The 16,139-nt window shown below is 39.2% G+C and overlaps 1 protein-coding gene across 4 annotated transcripts in view; it reads right to left on the bottom strand.

The window, feature by feature from the left end:
• The window catches only part of Ggnbp2 (gametogenetin binding protein 2), a 38,345-nt gene that overhangs the window by 9,660 nt on the left and 12,546 nt on the right, over nucleotides 1-16,139 (bottom strand). For 2 of the 4 annotated variants that reach the window (XM_052759527.1, XM_052759528.1), the window contains exons 5-7: nucleotides 13,741-13,839; nucleotides 9,350-9,463; nucleotides 663-872 (exon numbers count right to left, since the gene is read on the bottom strand). In XM_052759527.1, coding sequence (XP_052615487.1) covers nucleotides 663-872; nucleotides 9,350-9,463; nucleotides 13,741-13,839 — 423 coding nt within the window. Of the gene's footprint in view, nucleotides 1-662; nucleotides 873-9,349; nucleotides 9,464-9,550; nucleotides 9,677-13,740; nucleotides 13,840-16,139 lie in introns of all 4 variants that reach the window. The other 2 variants (XM_052759529.1, XM_052759526.1) reach the window with 2 other exon arrangements.

Below are 16,139 nucleotides of genomic sequence, written 5' to 3'. Positions count from 1 at the left end.
GAGGTTCTTTTCAACTTCCAGTTATAATAAAATGCCAACCATTTTTTCAATCACAGGCAAGGCCTTCTAGTGCCAGTCTAGCAGAAGTATTCACAGTACTATAGTGAGTTTCTGGATTTAAAAACTCCTAGCTAAAACTAGCACTCAAAAGAAAACCGACATTAAACCCAAAGGGAAAATGGGTTTGATGTAGTCTATGAATAAATTCTAATTTCATTCTCATTACAAAGCCAGAGATATTAATTTAGGCTCTTCTATCATTTAATAATTACATAGTATACACAGTCCATGAATTACATTCAATAAAGTATTTCTTAACCCCCTGCTGCAAAAACCTAACTTCTATGCAAAAACCATCATTGTGAATAAAATCTAAACATGATAAAGCAGAATGCATGAATATTCATTTCAATCATTTTCAAGTAAAAATGATAATCTATAATGAAAGTCTATCTCTTCTCCAGAAATAAGGAGTAGAGGATTAAACCAAACACCAGAATACTTTTCCCATAGTTTCATTCAATTAAGAAAGCATAATCTTTACAGCACACCTTAATTTGTACATACATCATCTTATATCATGAGGCAGAGGTGACAGAAATAAACTTTGAGTAATAAAATGAAGCAAAGCGCTAGATAGCCCATTCTAGCAAACTACATACTCATACCCTCCTGCGAACTCTGGCTCAGCACGACCCAAGAGATGTGCAATGAAGTCTGTTTCACAGCAAACATGGATGTGTCGCTCATGCGGACAGCACCGCAAGCCTTCATAAAGTGCAGCACAGTATCCCTTCTCTTTGCTGCAGTCAAGTTCACCAATGAGGATATTGTATGCTCGGAGAACTTTATTTTTGCAATCAGTGCAAAACCTGTTAAAAACAAAAACAAAAAAAAACTTAATTCAAAATTAAGAATGGGTATGACACCAGAGGCAAAGGGAGGTGGATCTTTTGTGAGTTCAAGGCCAGGCAAGAGCTATAAAGTCTTAAAAATAATAATAAAAATAAAAACATACATGTTAAATGCATATTTAAGGATTACATGGAATGCAGCTTTGTCAGCTGGCAATGATTTTAAATTAAAGAAGGACATGGGCTATGAGTAAGGCAGATATAGATGCTTGTTTCATAAAATACATATGATCCTCCTGCCTCAAGACTCCTGAGTGCTCAAATAACAAGTACATATCACCATGACCCACAGAACCTGGTTTCTCTAGTTTTGAATCCTGAAACAAGAAAGAACCAGGAAAGGATCTCAGAAGAAAGCCAATGTGATGGAACAAGAAAATTTTGACTCTCTCTGACTTAAATTCATTTCTCAAATGAATTCTGTAATCATCTGCACCCATGTGCACACATTCATGGCTTCAGCCAACGGTTTATGAAGATGATTCATGACCAAGATCTCTGTTCAAGATTCTATTCTTTTTTTTTTTAATTTGTTTATTTATTATGTACACAGTGTTCTGTCTAAATGTATGCCTGCAGGCCAGAAGAGGGTGCCAGATCTTGTTAGAGATGGTTGTGAGCCACCATGTGGGTGCTGGGAATTGAACTCAGGACCTCTGGAAGAGCAGCCAGTGTTCTTAACCTCTGAGCCATCTCTCCAGCCTGATTCTATTCTTCTTGCCTGAGGGCTACACCCATAATGTAAAAGAGTGAGACGCTGGCGACTCCTAGTAGATAACCCCGTAAACTCAGTGTTCCCAGGCAACACCATTCTCTTCCTATGTCCTCTCTGATCGGGGTTAACAACATTATCATTCAGAGAGTCACCTAGGCTCAACCTCAGTTAATTCCAACTTCTTCCTAGTTCCCTCTATTAAATATGAAACCTACTATTGTAGCTGACTTTCACTATCTTTTGTAGGTCCTTTCATTTCAGTGTCCTTTCCACTGGTTTAAGTTGCCTGAATTATTCTTATTATCATTATTATTATTATTATTATTTAAGTATGGTATAGAAGAGAGAAGAAACATTTTAACATAAAAGATGGCTCTAGGTTCAAAGTGCTTCCTGATCTTTTAGAGGACTTGAATTCAGACCCAGCACCCACACTGGGTAGCTTACAAATGGCTGTAACTCCAGCTCTAGGAGATCCAATGTTCTCTTCTGGCCTTTGTAAGCACCTGCACTCATATGCACATACCCATATATACACATACCTAAAAACAAAATAAATCTTTAAAAAAGAGCAAGGGGTAACTAGGAAATGAATCCGTCAGGCAAGTGCTTGCTATGTAACCATGAGGACCTGAGTCTGGATCCCCAGTACCCACATAAAAAGATGGCTTTGGTAGCATGCACGTATAACCCCAGAGCCGAAGGGCATGAGAGGTGGATCTCAGAGGCATACTTGCTAGTCAGTCTAGCAAAATTGGCAAGCTCCAGGTTCAGGTTCAGTGAGAGACCTGCTTCACAAAAGAGAGGGGATGGGGCAACAGAGGAAGAAATTTGGTTTCAACCTCTAGGCTCTATACACGTTCTCATGAGTAAGTGCATCTATACACACATGCACATCCCATGCACACACACTACAGGTGAAGGAGGCTCATTACATTGCTTAGGCTAGTCTTGAATTCTTGAGCTTGTACAATCTTCCTGCCTCTGCCTCCCCAGAAGGTGGAAGTAGTAGTGACTACAGGCACACACTAACCTGCCTATGTCCTATTATTTCTGCCTTACACTTCTATTTTATTTATCCTTGCAACTATCATGTATTATTTTTACTGCATTCAGGCTTTCCTGGCCCAATAGAAGATGATTATGTTTCTTTAAGAAAACACGTTAGAGGATTTTTAAGCCCACAAGGTTAGCAGGCTATAAGACCAACAAGTCACATTAAATCACTCTAACTTCACGAATGCTTTGAAAATGGACATACAGAAATTTAAAAATTAACTCAAAGCCAGGCGGTGGTGGCGCACGCCTTTAATCCCAGCACTCGGGAGGCAGAGCCAGGCGGATCTCTGTGAGTTCGAGGCCAGCCTGGTCTCCAAAGCGAGTTCCAGGAAAGGCGCAAAGCTACACAGAGAAACCCTGTCTCGAAAAAAAAAAAAAAAATTAACTCAAAATGGATTGAAGATACAGTTATTAAAACCTAAATCTACAAATATAAATCTTACAATATAGAAGGAAAATATTACAGCATTGGACTAGGCAACAATTCCTTGGATATGTTATCAAAGCACAACAAAAGCAAAATATACAACAGGACATTAAACTTAAAAACTTCTAAGCTGGTCTAGAGAGATGGCTCAGCAGTTAAGAGCACTGGCTGTTCTTCCAGAGGATCTGGGTTCAATTCCCACTACCCAACCCACATGGCCACTCACAACTGACTGTAACTTCAGTTCCAGGGGATTCAACACACTCACACAGACATAAATGCAAGCAAAACATCAATTCACATAAAATAAAAATAAATCATTAAAAAAAAAAAAGAAAAAGCTGGAGAGATGGCTCAGCAATTCAGAGTACTTGCTGCTCCCAGAGGACTAGAGTTCAGTTCCCAGCACCCACACAGTAGCTCACAACTGTCTCTAACTCCCAATTCCAGCAATCTGATGCCTCTTCTAACCTCCATGAGACTCCTGCATACACGTAATGTGCACACACTACTAAAATAAATAAATATTAAGAAAAAAGAGGAAGCCAGGAGGTGGTGGCACACACCTTTAATCCCAGCAATGGGGAGGCAGAGGCAGGCAGATATCTGAGTTTGAGGCCAGCCTGGTCTATAGAATGAGTTTCAAGACAGCCAGAGCTACACAGAGAAACCCTGTTTCTAAAAACCAAAGAAAGAAAAAGAGCAAACAGTGGACAAGCAATCACAGAATCAGGGAATATATCTGGATAGGGATTAATATCCAGAATATAAATAATTCCTATAAGCTAAATATGGTAACCTACACGTGTAATCCCAACACAGAGGAAGCCAAGCCTAGCCTACACAGAGATCTAGCCTACACAGAGATATTGTATCAACACACACACACACACACACACACACACACACAGAGAGACAAGTATGTTTCTTAAACCAGACACAGTGGGTGCATGCCTATAATTCTAGTACTCAGGAGTCAGAAGCAGAAGGATTATTCCAAGTTCAAGGCCAGCCTAGTCTACAACTCAAGTTCTATGCCAAACAGGCTACACCATGGTTTAAAAAAATTCTCGGGGTTGGGGATTTAGCTCAGTGGTAGAGCACTTGCCTAGCAAGCACAAGGCCCTGGGTTCGGTCCTCAGCTCAAAAAAAAAAAAAAAAAAAAATCTCAAAAGAATCTTACCTCTTAGCTAGACACAGTGGCACACACCTTTAGTCCCAGCACTTGGGAGGCAGAGACAGGCAGATCTCTGTGAGTTCAAGGCCAGTCTGGTCTACAGAGAGAGTTCTAGGCCAGTCAGGGATACGTAGTAAAAGTCTGTTTTTAATTAAAAAAAAAAAAATTAAAAAGACAGACCACTATGGAAGCCAGTATGGAGGTTCCTCAAAATAAAAACTACAAAAGCCGGTGAGATGGCTCAGTGGGTAAATGTGCTTGCTTCCAAGCCTGGAGACCTAAGTTTAATTTTTCGGACCCACATGGTAGAAGGGAACTTGCTGTGGATATCGTTCTGTATAAACAAAACACTGATTGGCCAGTGGCCAGGCAAGAAGTATAGGCGGGACAAGGAGAGAGAATTCTGGGAAGCGGAAGGCTGAGGGAGACACTGCCAGCCGCTGCCATGACTAGCAGCATGTGAAGATGCCGGTAAGCCATGAGCCACGTGGCAAGGTATAGATTTATAGAAATGGATTAATTTAAGATATAAGAACAGTTAGCAAGAAGCCTGGTACGGCCATACAGTTTGTAAGCAATATAAGTCTCTGTGTTTACTTGGTTGAGTCTGAGCGGCTGTGGGACTGGCGGGTGTCAAAAGATTTGTCCTGACTGTGGGCCAGGCAGGAAAACTCTAGCTACAAATGGCGCCCAACGAGTTGGCAAGAGTTTCCACCTAAAACCTGAGTAAAAAGATTCTAAAACAGAGCTAAAAACAGCTCCTAGTTGTCACTTTCAAGCTAGCGGCAGCCTGTGTGTTTGAGCTACTATGGCGGGTTCCTGGCGTGCATGCTCGACCTGCAGTATGGTGGAAATGAAGCCTCTGCAAGTGGCACATTAAGCTTCGTGGTGGATTTAGCCTTTGCTAGTACAAAACAAAAAAGGAGGTTTCTGGGCTACATGCTGCTTTGATAGACGCATAGATCCACGAAAGCTCCCAGAGCTGGTGGTAAACGTATCACCGCCATGTTGGGAAGCTGAGGTGGGCTAAGTCAGCAGCCACAGTGCCGTTTCAGTCTTAGAATGGTGCAGTTTAAAGCAATAGGCTCAAGGTAATATAAAAAATAAGCCACGTAAAGAAGGCTACCACAAAGAGAATCTGGATTATGTTCTCTTTGATATTCGTAACTGACAAAAAATATTTGATTGCAAAAGCTGTTGAGTTATGCCAAAATGTATATTTTAAAGGTACCTTGACTTCAAAATTTGGATGTAAGGATATGTTACTTTGGAAAGGAGGCTCTGCTTTTGCTTCCACAGAAAGCCAGAGGCTATGGATTTGTTCCAGATTAAGATATATCAGGTTTGACCAGCCAAGACCCCCTGAAAGGTCTCCGATGACACCAAGGCCCAGATGATCCAACATCCAAAACCATTTCAAGGCAACTGACTCAGACGATACACCCTCACGGACTACTCCATGATCCTAAAATTTTCTTTATGTCCCCATGAGATACAGCACCCCCTCCAGCAGGAAGTAGTAAGAGAAGCTACGCCCAAATTCCCAAATTATATGTAATTTTACTATGTTAAGGTTAAAAATCTTCCTTTTTGAAAAAAAAGAAAAGGGAAGTGGATATCGGTCTGTATAAATAAAACACTGACTGGCCAGTGGCCAGGCAGGAAGTATAGGTGGGACAAGGAGAGAGGAGAATTCTGGGAAGCGGAAGGCTGAGGGAGACACTGCTAGCCGCTGCCATGACTAGCAGCGTGTGAAGATGCCGGTAAGCCATGAGCCACGTGGCAAGGTATAGATTTATAGAAATGGATTAATTTAAGATATAAGAACAGTTAGCAAGAAGCCTGGTATGGCCATACAGTTTGTAAGCAATATAAGTCTCTGTGTTTACTTGGTTGGGTCTGAGCGGCTATGGGACTGGCAGGTGTCAGAGATTTGTCCTGACTGTGGGCCAGGCAGGAAAACTCTAGCTACAGGAACTAACTTCTAGAAGTTATTCTCTGACCTCTGCTAGCACTCTATGGTATGTGCATGCCTATACCACACCAGTACAAATAAATAAAAAAATGAGCCGGGCGGTGGTGGCGCACGCCTTTAATCCCAGCACTCGGGAGGCAGAGCCAGGCGGATCTCTGTGAGTTCAAGGCCAGCCTGGGCTACCAAGTGAGTCCCAGGAAAGGCACAAAGCTACACAGAGAAACCCTGTCTCGAAAAACCAAAAAAAAAAAAAAAAGAGTAAAAAAAAAAAAAACCTACCACATGACCGAGAAATCCCACTTCTAGGAATAAAACATGTATACTTTGTATACTTTGCAGGCCCACATTCACAATAGCAATATTCAGGACAGTCAAGATATGGAAATAATCTAGATGGTTCATCAATGGATGAATAAAGGAAATGTGTTCTATATATATTTGGACATTATTCAACCTTTAAAATGGAGGATAGCTGGGTATATGATGATATGTGATTACAACCCTCACTACTTGAGAGACTGAAACAGGAGGAACACTCGGGCCTAGGAGCTTGATGCCAGCCTGAGCAATAGGGCAAGACCATATTCCTAGGAAGGGAGGGAGGGAGGAGAGGGACTGCAAAATGGCTGGGCAAGTGTCACGGCATACGTGTAGAGGTCAGAATAAAACTTTCAAGAGTCAGGTCTCTCCTTCTGTGAAGGTTCTGGGTTGTCAGGCTTGATGACAAGCACAGACCGAGACAGGAACAGGAGAGAGAGACAGGAAAGGAAGGGAAACAATATATAATAAGGCCATTTAGAAATCAACTGAAACAGATTATGCCTCAAAAACTGAAGAGCCGAGTAGTGATAAGGCTCTGCAAACACTCTGACACTTACTACACTGTCGAATACCATCCTAAGTAAACTTCACTATGCTGTCAGTCCTCACAATTTAATCTAATCCCACAGTAAACACTGTATTAATCCTGCAATTATTTTTGTCTTAAAAACTGAGGCACAGGGAGCCTGGAAAGATGGCTTAGGAGTTAAGAACACTTGTTGCTCTTACAGAGGACCCAGGTTTGGTTCTTAGCACCTACATCAGGTGACTAACAGCTGTTTGTAACTCCAATCCAGGGCATCTAGTGCCCTCTTCTGGCTTCCATAAGCACCTACATACGTGGTGCACAAATATACACTCAAATACATACAAATACACATAAAATAAGAAACCTGAGATGACTCAGTGGTAAAGATGCTTGCCCTGCAGTCCTAGTAACCTGAGTTCAGACCCTAGACCCCATGAAAAGGTGGAAGGAAAAAAGTGAGTCCTGACCACCACACAGGAGCTGTGGCATGAATTAGTATATATACACAAAAGAAAATTGTCACAAAATTTTAATGGATAGAACAAATTCTATGCAACTTCAATTTCTCCTTTTTACATATAAAATTATTCTTCTAATCCAAATTTCTTCTTACTCTTAAGATATTTATAAAACAGACTCTGTATCTCCTATTAAAATAAAACCACAACACAGGCAATTTCATAACATTAGTTTATTTTATGACCCCAAAGACACCTTCTGGGTAAACCAATTCATACTTAAAGAGATAGGACAAACATTTTTCTATCTATTTAGTCTCCTCTCCCAAATCCAAATAATCAATATATTGTCTACTTTTTTTTTTTTTTGGTTTTTCGAGATAGGGTTTCTCTGTGTAGCTTTGCGCCTTTCCTGGAACTCACTTGGTAGCCCAGGCTGGCCTCGAACTCACAGAGATCTGCCTGGCTCTGCCTCCCGAGTGCTGGGATTAAAGGCGTGCGCCACCACCGCCCGGCTATTGTCTACTTTTTGATAATGAACAAAAAGACAAAAATGAGAACGTTTATAAATAAAAAAGGAACAGAACTGAGTATGTAGTTCATTAGTTTGTTGCCATTTAAACACCAATTTTGTTAACACCTATTTTTATAATTGTTTTTTTAAAATGAATCCAAAGTAATTATCTGTTCCAAAGCCAAATGTAGCAAATTTGTAACAACAGAACCCACCTCAATAACAATGCCATCACTAGATGGTTCCTTTACCAGTTTCTCTCCTTTTCTAAGGGATTCCAAATGCTAATGGCACTTAGAAAATTCCTTTGTAATACTCCCCAAAAAAGGAAAAATTTGTGGTTACATGAAACAAATATATTCTAACTCTATTTAAAGGTTCTAAAGAGTGATTACAGAAGTATTTCAAATTAGGAAATGAAAAGCTTTTTAGGTGGAAGAGGGTCTCTTGTATCCCAGGCTGCCTTGAACTCATGACCACCTTGCCTCTACCTCCCAAGTGCTGGGATTACAATCTTGTTTAACCATTCCCAGTTTATGCTGGGTTGGGGATCAAACCCAGAGCTCATACATGCTAGGCAGGTACTTTACCATCAGAACCACACAACTCTAGGCCAAAAAGCTGATAATTTAATTTTGAAAATGTATCATATATGATTTTAACACCAACTCAGTAATACTATTCTTTCTAAAGTGATTAACCATAACCTTCAACAGGTTAAATCAACCCGTATTTCATGAAAGACCAATCTGGAATAAGCAATAAAAAATTTACAAAAAAAAAAAAACCAGGAGAGATGGTTTCCAGGGTTAAGAACAAACACTACTCTTACAAGACTAGGTTTTGATTCCCAGAAACTGTCAGGCAGCCCACAACTACCTACAGCTCCAGTTCTAGGGGTCCCAACAACTCTGCACAAGCTGCATATACACGCACACTTAAAAACAATCAACACTGGGTATGGTGGTCTATGACTGTAATCCCAGTACTTCAGGACAGCCAAGACTACACAGAAAGACCCTGTCTCAAAAAAATAAGTAAGTATAATAACAAACCTTTAAAAAGAAGAAAGAGATAAGAAGGCTAACATTCAAAGCCACCTCATAAAGAAATTGCCTACTCTGACCCCTAGTGCCAGATATTAACAGGAAGAATATTAGAATACTATTACACAAAGGAAGCCAGTAATAGGCCACTCGGAATGACTGACACCTAAGATACCCTGCCCATTATATCATAATGACCTTTGCACGCACTTACCTGTGCTTTCGCAGATACGTTTCTAGTGTTTCTAAGAGACAACTGGAGTCAATTAAAACTACTTCATCCCTGCATTCCTGGGACATTAGTTCCCATACATCCATCCAACATCCTCTGTAAGAAGAATAAATATTAGTGAAAAGGAGGCATCTATGAGGTAAAAGGTTTAAAAAGGCAGAATAAAGGATTGCTTGGTTTTACCTGGCTGTTCCCTGGAAAGGTCCATAATGGAAAATGATCCTACACTTGCTGTCCTTCCTGTGGTCTTCACTACTTCTCTTATCTGTACTTAACTTCTCTGAACTGACACTGCTACTGCTCCCTTCACTGCAGTACAGTATGGTACAAAGCTTAGTGACACTGAGATAACCTGAAGAAATAATTGCTAAGGTCTATGTTAAAATCATGAATTCTTTAACATATTAAAATATTAGTAAGATAAGTCTGCAAATTTGAATAGATTATATTTAATCTTAATACATTGTTATTTAATGTGTTTCACATGTTTACATCAAATACTTGACTATCAAGTTTACTTGATACAATTAAACATTATTTACAGTTATAAAATATAAACTGGTTTATATATTGAATATTTTACAAGCAAATATACTTGAAATGTTCTAAAGCCAAAATGGCATTTAAAAAGTCTTTTCACCTATTAAACATGGATCAATCTTTAACCAATTGAAAATTCTCTATTTAATGTGATCATTAAATGATTATTGCTTAAGGCACTCTTATTTATAGCTAGTTGATGGCAACAAAACTTATCTACCTTTACATTTCCAAGTAGCCGTGAAAGTCATATATTAATCTAACAAAAATACATAAGTTTATACTTAATGAAATTAGCACACTAAGATGCACTCTATACAGCCTAAGTTGGTAGAAATACTATACACAATTTCTTTAAACTTTACCGAGAACTTCCCAGATCCTCCCCCCCAATTATTTTCAGTGTGGCATTGGTCATGCATTTTGCTGTGTGGCAGATGTGCATTCCTACAGAAATGTCTATCTATATTCCAGTCAAGGATACTCTTCTAGATTTTTTTGCTAATTCTGAACAACTGGATCCTGCCTGATCTTCTGCAGGTCTCATTACAATCCTAGAAATTCAATGTCATACTTGCTTAAGATGGAAAAACCCGAGTTTTTTCATAGCTAAATATTTCTCAACTCCTGGCTTAACATCGTGTCATTATACAATTCAGCACTTTAACCCCACTAAGGCCAAACCAAGGTTCAGGTCTACCTACTCTAACAACAAAATGTCAACTCCTAATCTATCTTGCATGTTAAAAACTCTCTCTCAATTCTCATACTCTTTGATAGTTAAGTTTAAGTGACCTACCACTCAAATCAGATCTAGGCCTTATGCCTCAAGTGACTCAAGACATACTTTCTGAAGAATCTTTCCAAGTCACTTCCTCCTTCTGCTCCTGTACTTCCAGATGGCATATCCCACTACAAACTTGTACTCATTTCTATTCACTCCAATCTGCTTCCACTCAACCACCAGCTCTGCTCATCACCAGTGCTGTTAAACCAGCGTCTACGATGGGATCCTCAGTGACCCAGGAACACTCAATACAGCCTCAGCTTCCTCCTACCCATCTGACCATACTCACTCAATTTTCTGATCAGCGGCTTCTTTTGCACCATTAACCAGAATCTCCCAGCATTCTTTGCTCTTGATTTACTTTCTCTCTACATGATTTTACATACCGTTTTCTCATATTACCCTTAATCACTAACTACTGACCTGTAAGTTTGGCCCAGTTCTTTCAGATACCAAACTTCCAGACAGAAAATAACTAGAATTTACTTGCTTAGCTAAAAGAACACTCTCAGTAAAGGTGACCAAAACACTGCTCTTGATTAAGTTGAAACCCAGTGAGTATTCTTTCCTTAGAAAAAAGTTTGATTAAAAACTACAAGTTGGGCGATGGTGGCGCACGCCTTTAATCCCAGCACTCGGGAGGCAGAGCCAGGTGGATCTCTGTGAGTTCAAGGCCAGCCTGGTCTACAGAGTGAGATCCAGGACAGGCACCAAAGCTACACAGAGAAACTCTGTCTCAAAAACAAAACAAAACAAATACAAAAATCTGAGGCTGGGAAACAGCGAAGAACATAAAATGATTTCCAACAGCAAATAACTGGAAGCCTTTGAAGGTACTCTACTTACTCCAGGCATTCTGACTAAACAGGCTATAATCACTGACTATTATCTACATAAACCAGGGAGCAACCAGCCACCTTTATTAAGTAACACTACTTAAGATCAACTACCTCCATTTATATTGATTTCATATTCAATAAACAATCTTCAAAACACATTTGACGTTCCATGTAGAGAAGCTGTACCTGAAAGGGAACATGAAGGCTGTGGACATTTAATTTTTTTTTTTTTTTTTTGTAAGCTACATGATAGGAAGATGTAGCTACTTGTCCATTTAATAGATGTAGATATCTGACAAAGCAAGTAAGTCACTGCAAACAAGAGTTAGAAGCTGGAGCAAAACAGGAAGAACTGGTCTTCCCAGGAAAACAGCACTGAGAACAGATAGACAAGATGCTGGGCTATCTCCTGCTTTTTATTAGTCCTCAATAAAGTACATGCATAAAGAGGCCAAAGTGGAACTCAGTAGTGAGGCCCTGGGTTCAGTCCTCAGAACCACAAAAAAGAAACAAACAACAACAAAACCAATGAGAAGGAAGAGAAAGAGGAGGAGGAGAAAACAAAACCAGAAGGCAGACCTTTTTACTAGGCCATACTGCTCAGGTCATTTTCTAATGGGAAAATTAAGACTGAAATGAGCATTTAGAGAAGAGCCCTCTAAGAAACGATACAGATAAAAAAAGATACAGCTAGTCAGTCCATGCCTGCTGTCTCAATACTAGGGAGGTACTGACAGGATCAGGAGCGCAAGGTAATCTTCCACTATACAAACTATACAGAAAGTTCAAGGCCAGCCAGGGCTACATGAGACCCTGCCTCCAAGCAACAACAACAACAACAAAATTCCACAAGAGGGTAAAATAACTTAGGAACTACTGTAGGCTGTACAGACCTTTGTTGGTTTCACGGTACCCAGTATTTAGATACTATGAAATATGTGGCTCTTGTTTAGATCCTACCTCAACAAACCAATGCAAAAAAAATAATGTAATGGGTATTACATTATTATAGTTAACTCTATCGTTAATGTAGTTAATACTCATTGGGGGCATGCAAATGTTCATCTGCTTTAGAGATTCATGTGAATGGAGAATAGCAGGATGCCTTGAACTTCCTTTAAAATACTTCAGCAAAGAAAAAGGCAGATAGATGAATGAAACAAATGTTTCAAAGTTTGGTAAGTTCTGACTCTGAGTGAGACACACAGGGTGGGAGGACTCCCTGCAGTCTCCATTTGTGCTCAGGAGCCTGAGGTTGGTGGATCACTTGATCCTGACTAGCTTAGGCAACATACTGAGATATGCTGTCTCAAATATTAAGTCTCTACTTCATGGCCTTTCTACTTCTCTGTATTTAACAGCTTTCGTGATGTTTTGTTTGTTTATTTTTGAGAGACAAGATCTCACTATGTAGCCCTAACTAGCCTAGAACTTGCTATGTAGACCAGGCTGGCCTCAAACTCACAGGGATTCACCGGCTTCTCTTTCTAAGTGTTGTGCCACACACCAGACCCTGATAAAAAAAATTTTAAAATATTTTCCCTGGACATAGGAAGACCTGAATATCTGTGTCTTTATGTTAAAAAAGGGAAAATGTCTACAAAACGGTTCCAATGACATTCAGATATAAGTTAACTTAGAACAGTTTAATATCACCTTATTCTCCACCAAACAAAAATTTCTTTTAAAACTCCCTTTAAATCATGCTGACTCTCCTCCTCAAGTAATTATTAAGGGGCAAACTAGGGAACAATGTGGCACTGTGCCGGGACATAGGGGCAAGCCAGCACTGTGCGCCCAATCAAGAAAACTGAAAATTAATTACACAAGTACACACCACCATAACTGATTAAGGTTTTTTTTAATCCTTAATTAGGGAAACCTATACATAAGAAAGACAAAAATAATTTAAACATGATGGTTACAGATCAAAGACTATTACTACTTTGAAAACTTTAAAATAGTGACATAAATTTCTCAAAAATTTTATCTCCTGGTGAAACATATTTAAGGAAAAACTTAAAAGTCAATGACCTTACAGTTTCAATGCAGAAAGACCAATAGAAACCAAGAACATGTTTATTTTGACATATGTCAGAATGTAATCCAATTAACACAACTAACAATGTATTACCCTTTTTGCTAAATAAGACCAATATGTATATACTTAGTATCAATGAAGCACTTTAGTATTCACTTCTACTTACCCCAAAGGTTTAGGCTTGTGTGTATCTAAGGAGTGCAACTGACATCGCTTGTTCTTCTTACTTTTTGGAATAGCATCTATCATATCATTTAGTTTGGACCTAGTAAAAAATAAACCATTAAAGGTTTGTCGTTTCTCTTTCAAAATTTAAAAATATCTATTACCAGTCTTTTTGGTGGTTTTTTTTTTTTTTTTTTTTTTGGTTTTTCGAGACAAGGTTTCTCTGTGTAGCTTCAGAGCCTGGACTGGAACTCGCTTTGTAGACCAGGCTGGCCTCGAGCTCACAGAGATCCACCGTAATCCAAGTGCTGGGATTAAAGGCGTGCGTCACCACCTGCCAGCCTGCCTTTTTGTGAGAAGTATATTTAACAGTACTACCGAGCCAACACCTATCCTGAATATGTCTTCAGTAAACTCTTACGTAAAGCAGTCTACACTAATCTCCCCTCTCATTTCTAGCCAGTCCACCTAGAAGAAACCTACTTTACTCAGTGCCCTCTTTCCCTGGACTACAGCTCTTATCCTGGTTCCTACCATATGTCTGACATGCTGACATTTCAGAGACTGCTTACACGACTTTCACCCATCTTCCTTTGCTCAAATGTTATATAAATATATACTATCTTAGAGAGGTCAACACAAATTTTATATGAACACACAATGTTGGACTGGCAAGATGGCTCACAGGTAAAGGAACTTGCTGCCAAACCTGATGATTTGGGACTCACAAGGTAGAACTGACTCCCTAAAGTTGTCCACTGACCTCCACAAATGAGCTATTGCATGTGAGCACACATAAATAAATAAATGTAAAATATATGGAGTGAATGTGTATACACAGAAAGAATATGTATAGGTAATGTTTAATAATACTCCATACATCCTACATCCAACCAATTAGCAAAGCTTGTCAACTAACTTTTACATATATCTACAATCCTATCACTTACATCCCTTGTCGAACATACCAATCTCTAGTTAATCAATTACAATTTCCCAAATGGTTCCACACTGCCAATGTTGCCTTTTACATTCTAGACTTCACTCAGCAGCAAGACTAACCCTTTTATTTCGTATCAGATTATGTTATTCCTCTGTTCAAAAACCCTCCAAAGCTTTTTTTTTTTCCAAGCAGTTAGAATCCAAAGTCCTGCTAGAGCTATAGCTCAGAGGTAGAGCACTTGCCTAATAAACATGAGGTCCTGGATCAATCTGACAAACTTCAAAAATGAATAAAAATAAATCAAAAGTCTCTACCACCACCTCCAAACAGAAGAGCCTTTGGGTTTGGTCTTTCAATTCCTTTTCCTACTGATATTTAGTAAATGATATCCAATTGAAATCTCTAACTTAACTCTGAAAAACTGCTCCCTAGTCTTGCCCCATATCTCAGTAAAAGGTAATCACCTGTTACACTTTAAAAAAAAATTGTTTTAATTACATTTATATATGTAAGTCTGCATGCACACATGTGAGTTCAAGTACATGTGGTGGTCAGAGAACAACTTTTGGGAGTTGGTTCTTTCCTTAAACCATGAGGGTCCTGGAGATCCCACTAAGCCATTAGTCTTGACAAGAAGTATCTTGGTCTACCTATACTTTATACCACAAATCTAAGAATCATTACTGAAGCCATCCCTCCCCTTATCAATCTATATAAGAATCCTATTGACTCAGTTCTCAAAATATTTCAGGATGCTATCATTTCTTGGTGTCTTTATCACCATTTTTCCCATTTATCATTAAACAACCTATTTCTCTGTTTTTATACCTATCTTGCACTCTCTTCACTTTATTCTCAATACGAAGGTCACTGTAGGCCAAATTTCAAGTCAGACTATGTTGCTCATCTGCTTAAAACTCTGCAAAGCTTCCAGTCTACTCGGAGAGTAACCACCTCAGCGTGACCTATAAGGCACTACCATGACTGAACTTTTATCACTCTTCTGATCTCACCTTTTATTACTGTTCTCTTTACTCATCTGGCTTCAGCAACAGCCAACATGGTCTCCTTGCTGTTCCTCAGATATGTCAAGAAAGTTCTAACCTGTGACCCTTTATGCTTGCTGTTCCTTTTCTATCTTCATCAGGACAGATATAGGGCTCCCTCGCTTACTTTATTCCTCTATTAGAAGGGCATTCCCAGATGACACTCTTCATAGTAATTTAATCCACTCACTCTCTTACTGTTGCCCATCTTACTGTTTTCTTCATAATTTATACTCAACCAACTAATTATTTCCTTACTGTATACCTCTCTCCACACGAGAGCAGAAACTAGAAGCTACCTCAATGAAACTGCTGAATTCAATCTTTGCCCTAGCCAAAATTAGGAAGGAAGACTCCCTTGTTATCAAGCTGTTTAAAATTAACTATTTTATTAACTAGCTGTTTCTTTTT

Source organism: Peromyscus californicus, unplaced genomic scaffold (assembly GCF_007827085.1).
Source record: "Peromyscus californicus insignis strain IS unplaced genomic scaffold, ASM782708v3 Scaffold_3__1_contigs__length_106647218, whole genome shotgun sequence".
Lineage (NCBI taxonomy): Eukaryota > Metazoa > Chordata > Mammalia > Rodentia > Cricetidae > Peromyscus > Peromyscus californicus.
This window is presented reverse-complemented; position numbering and strand designations above follow the sequence as displayed.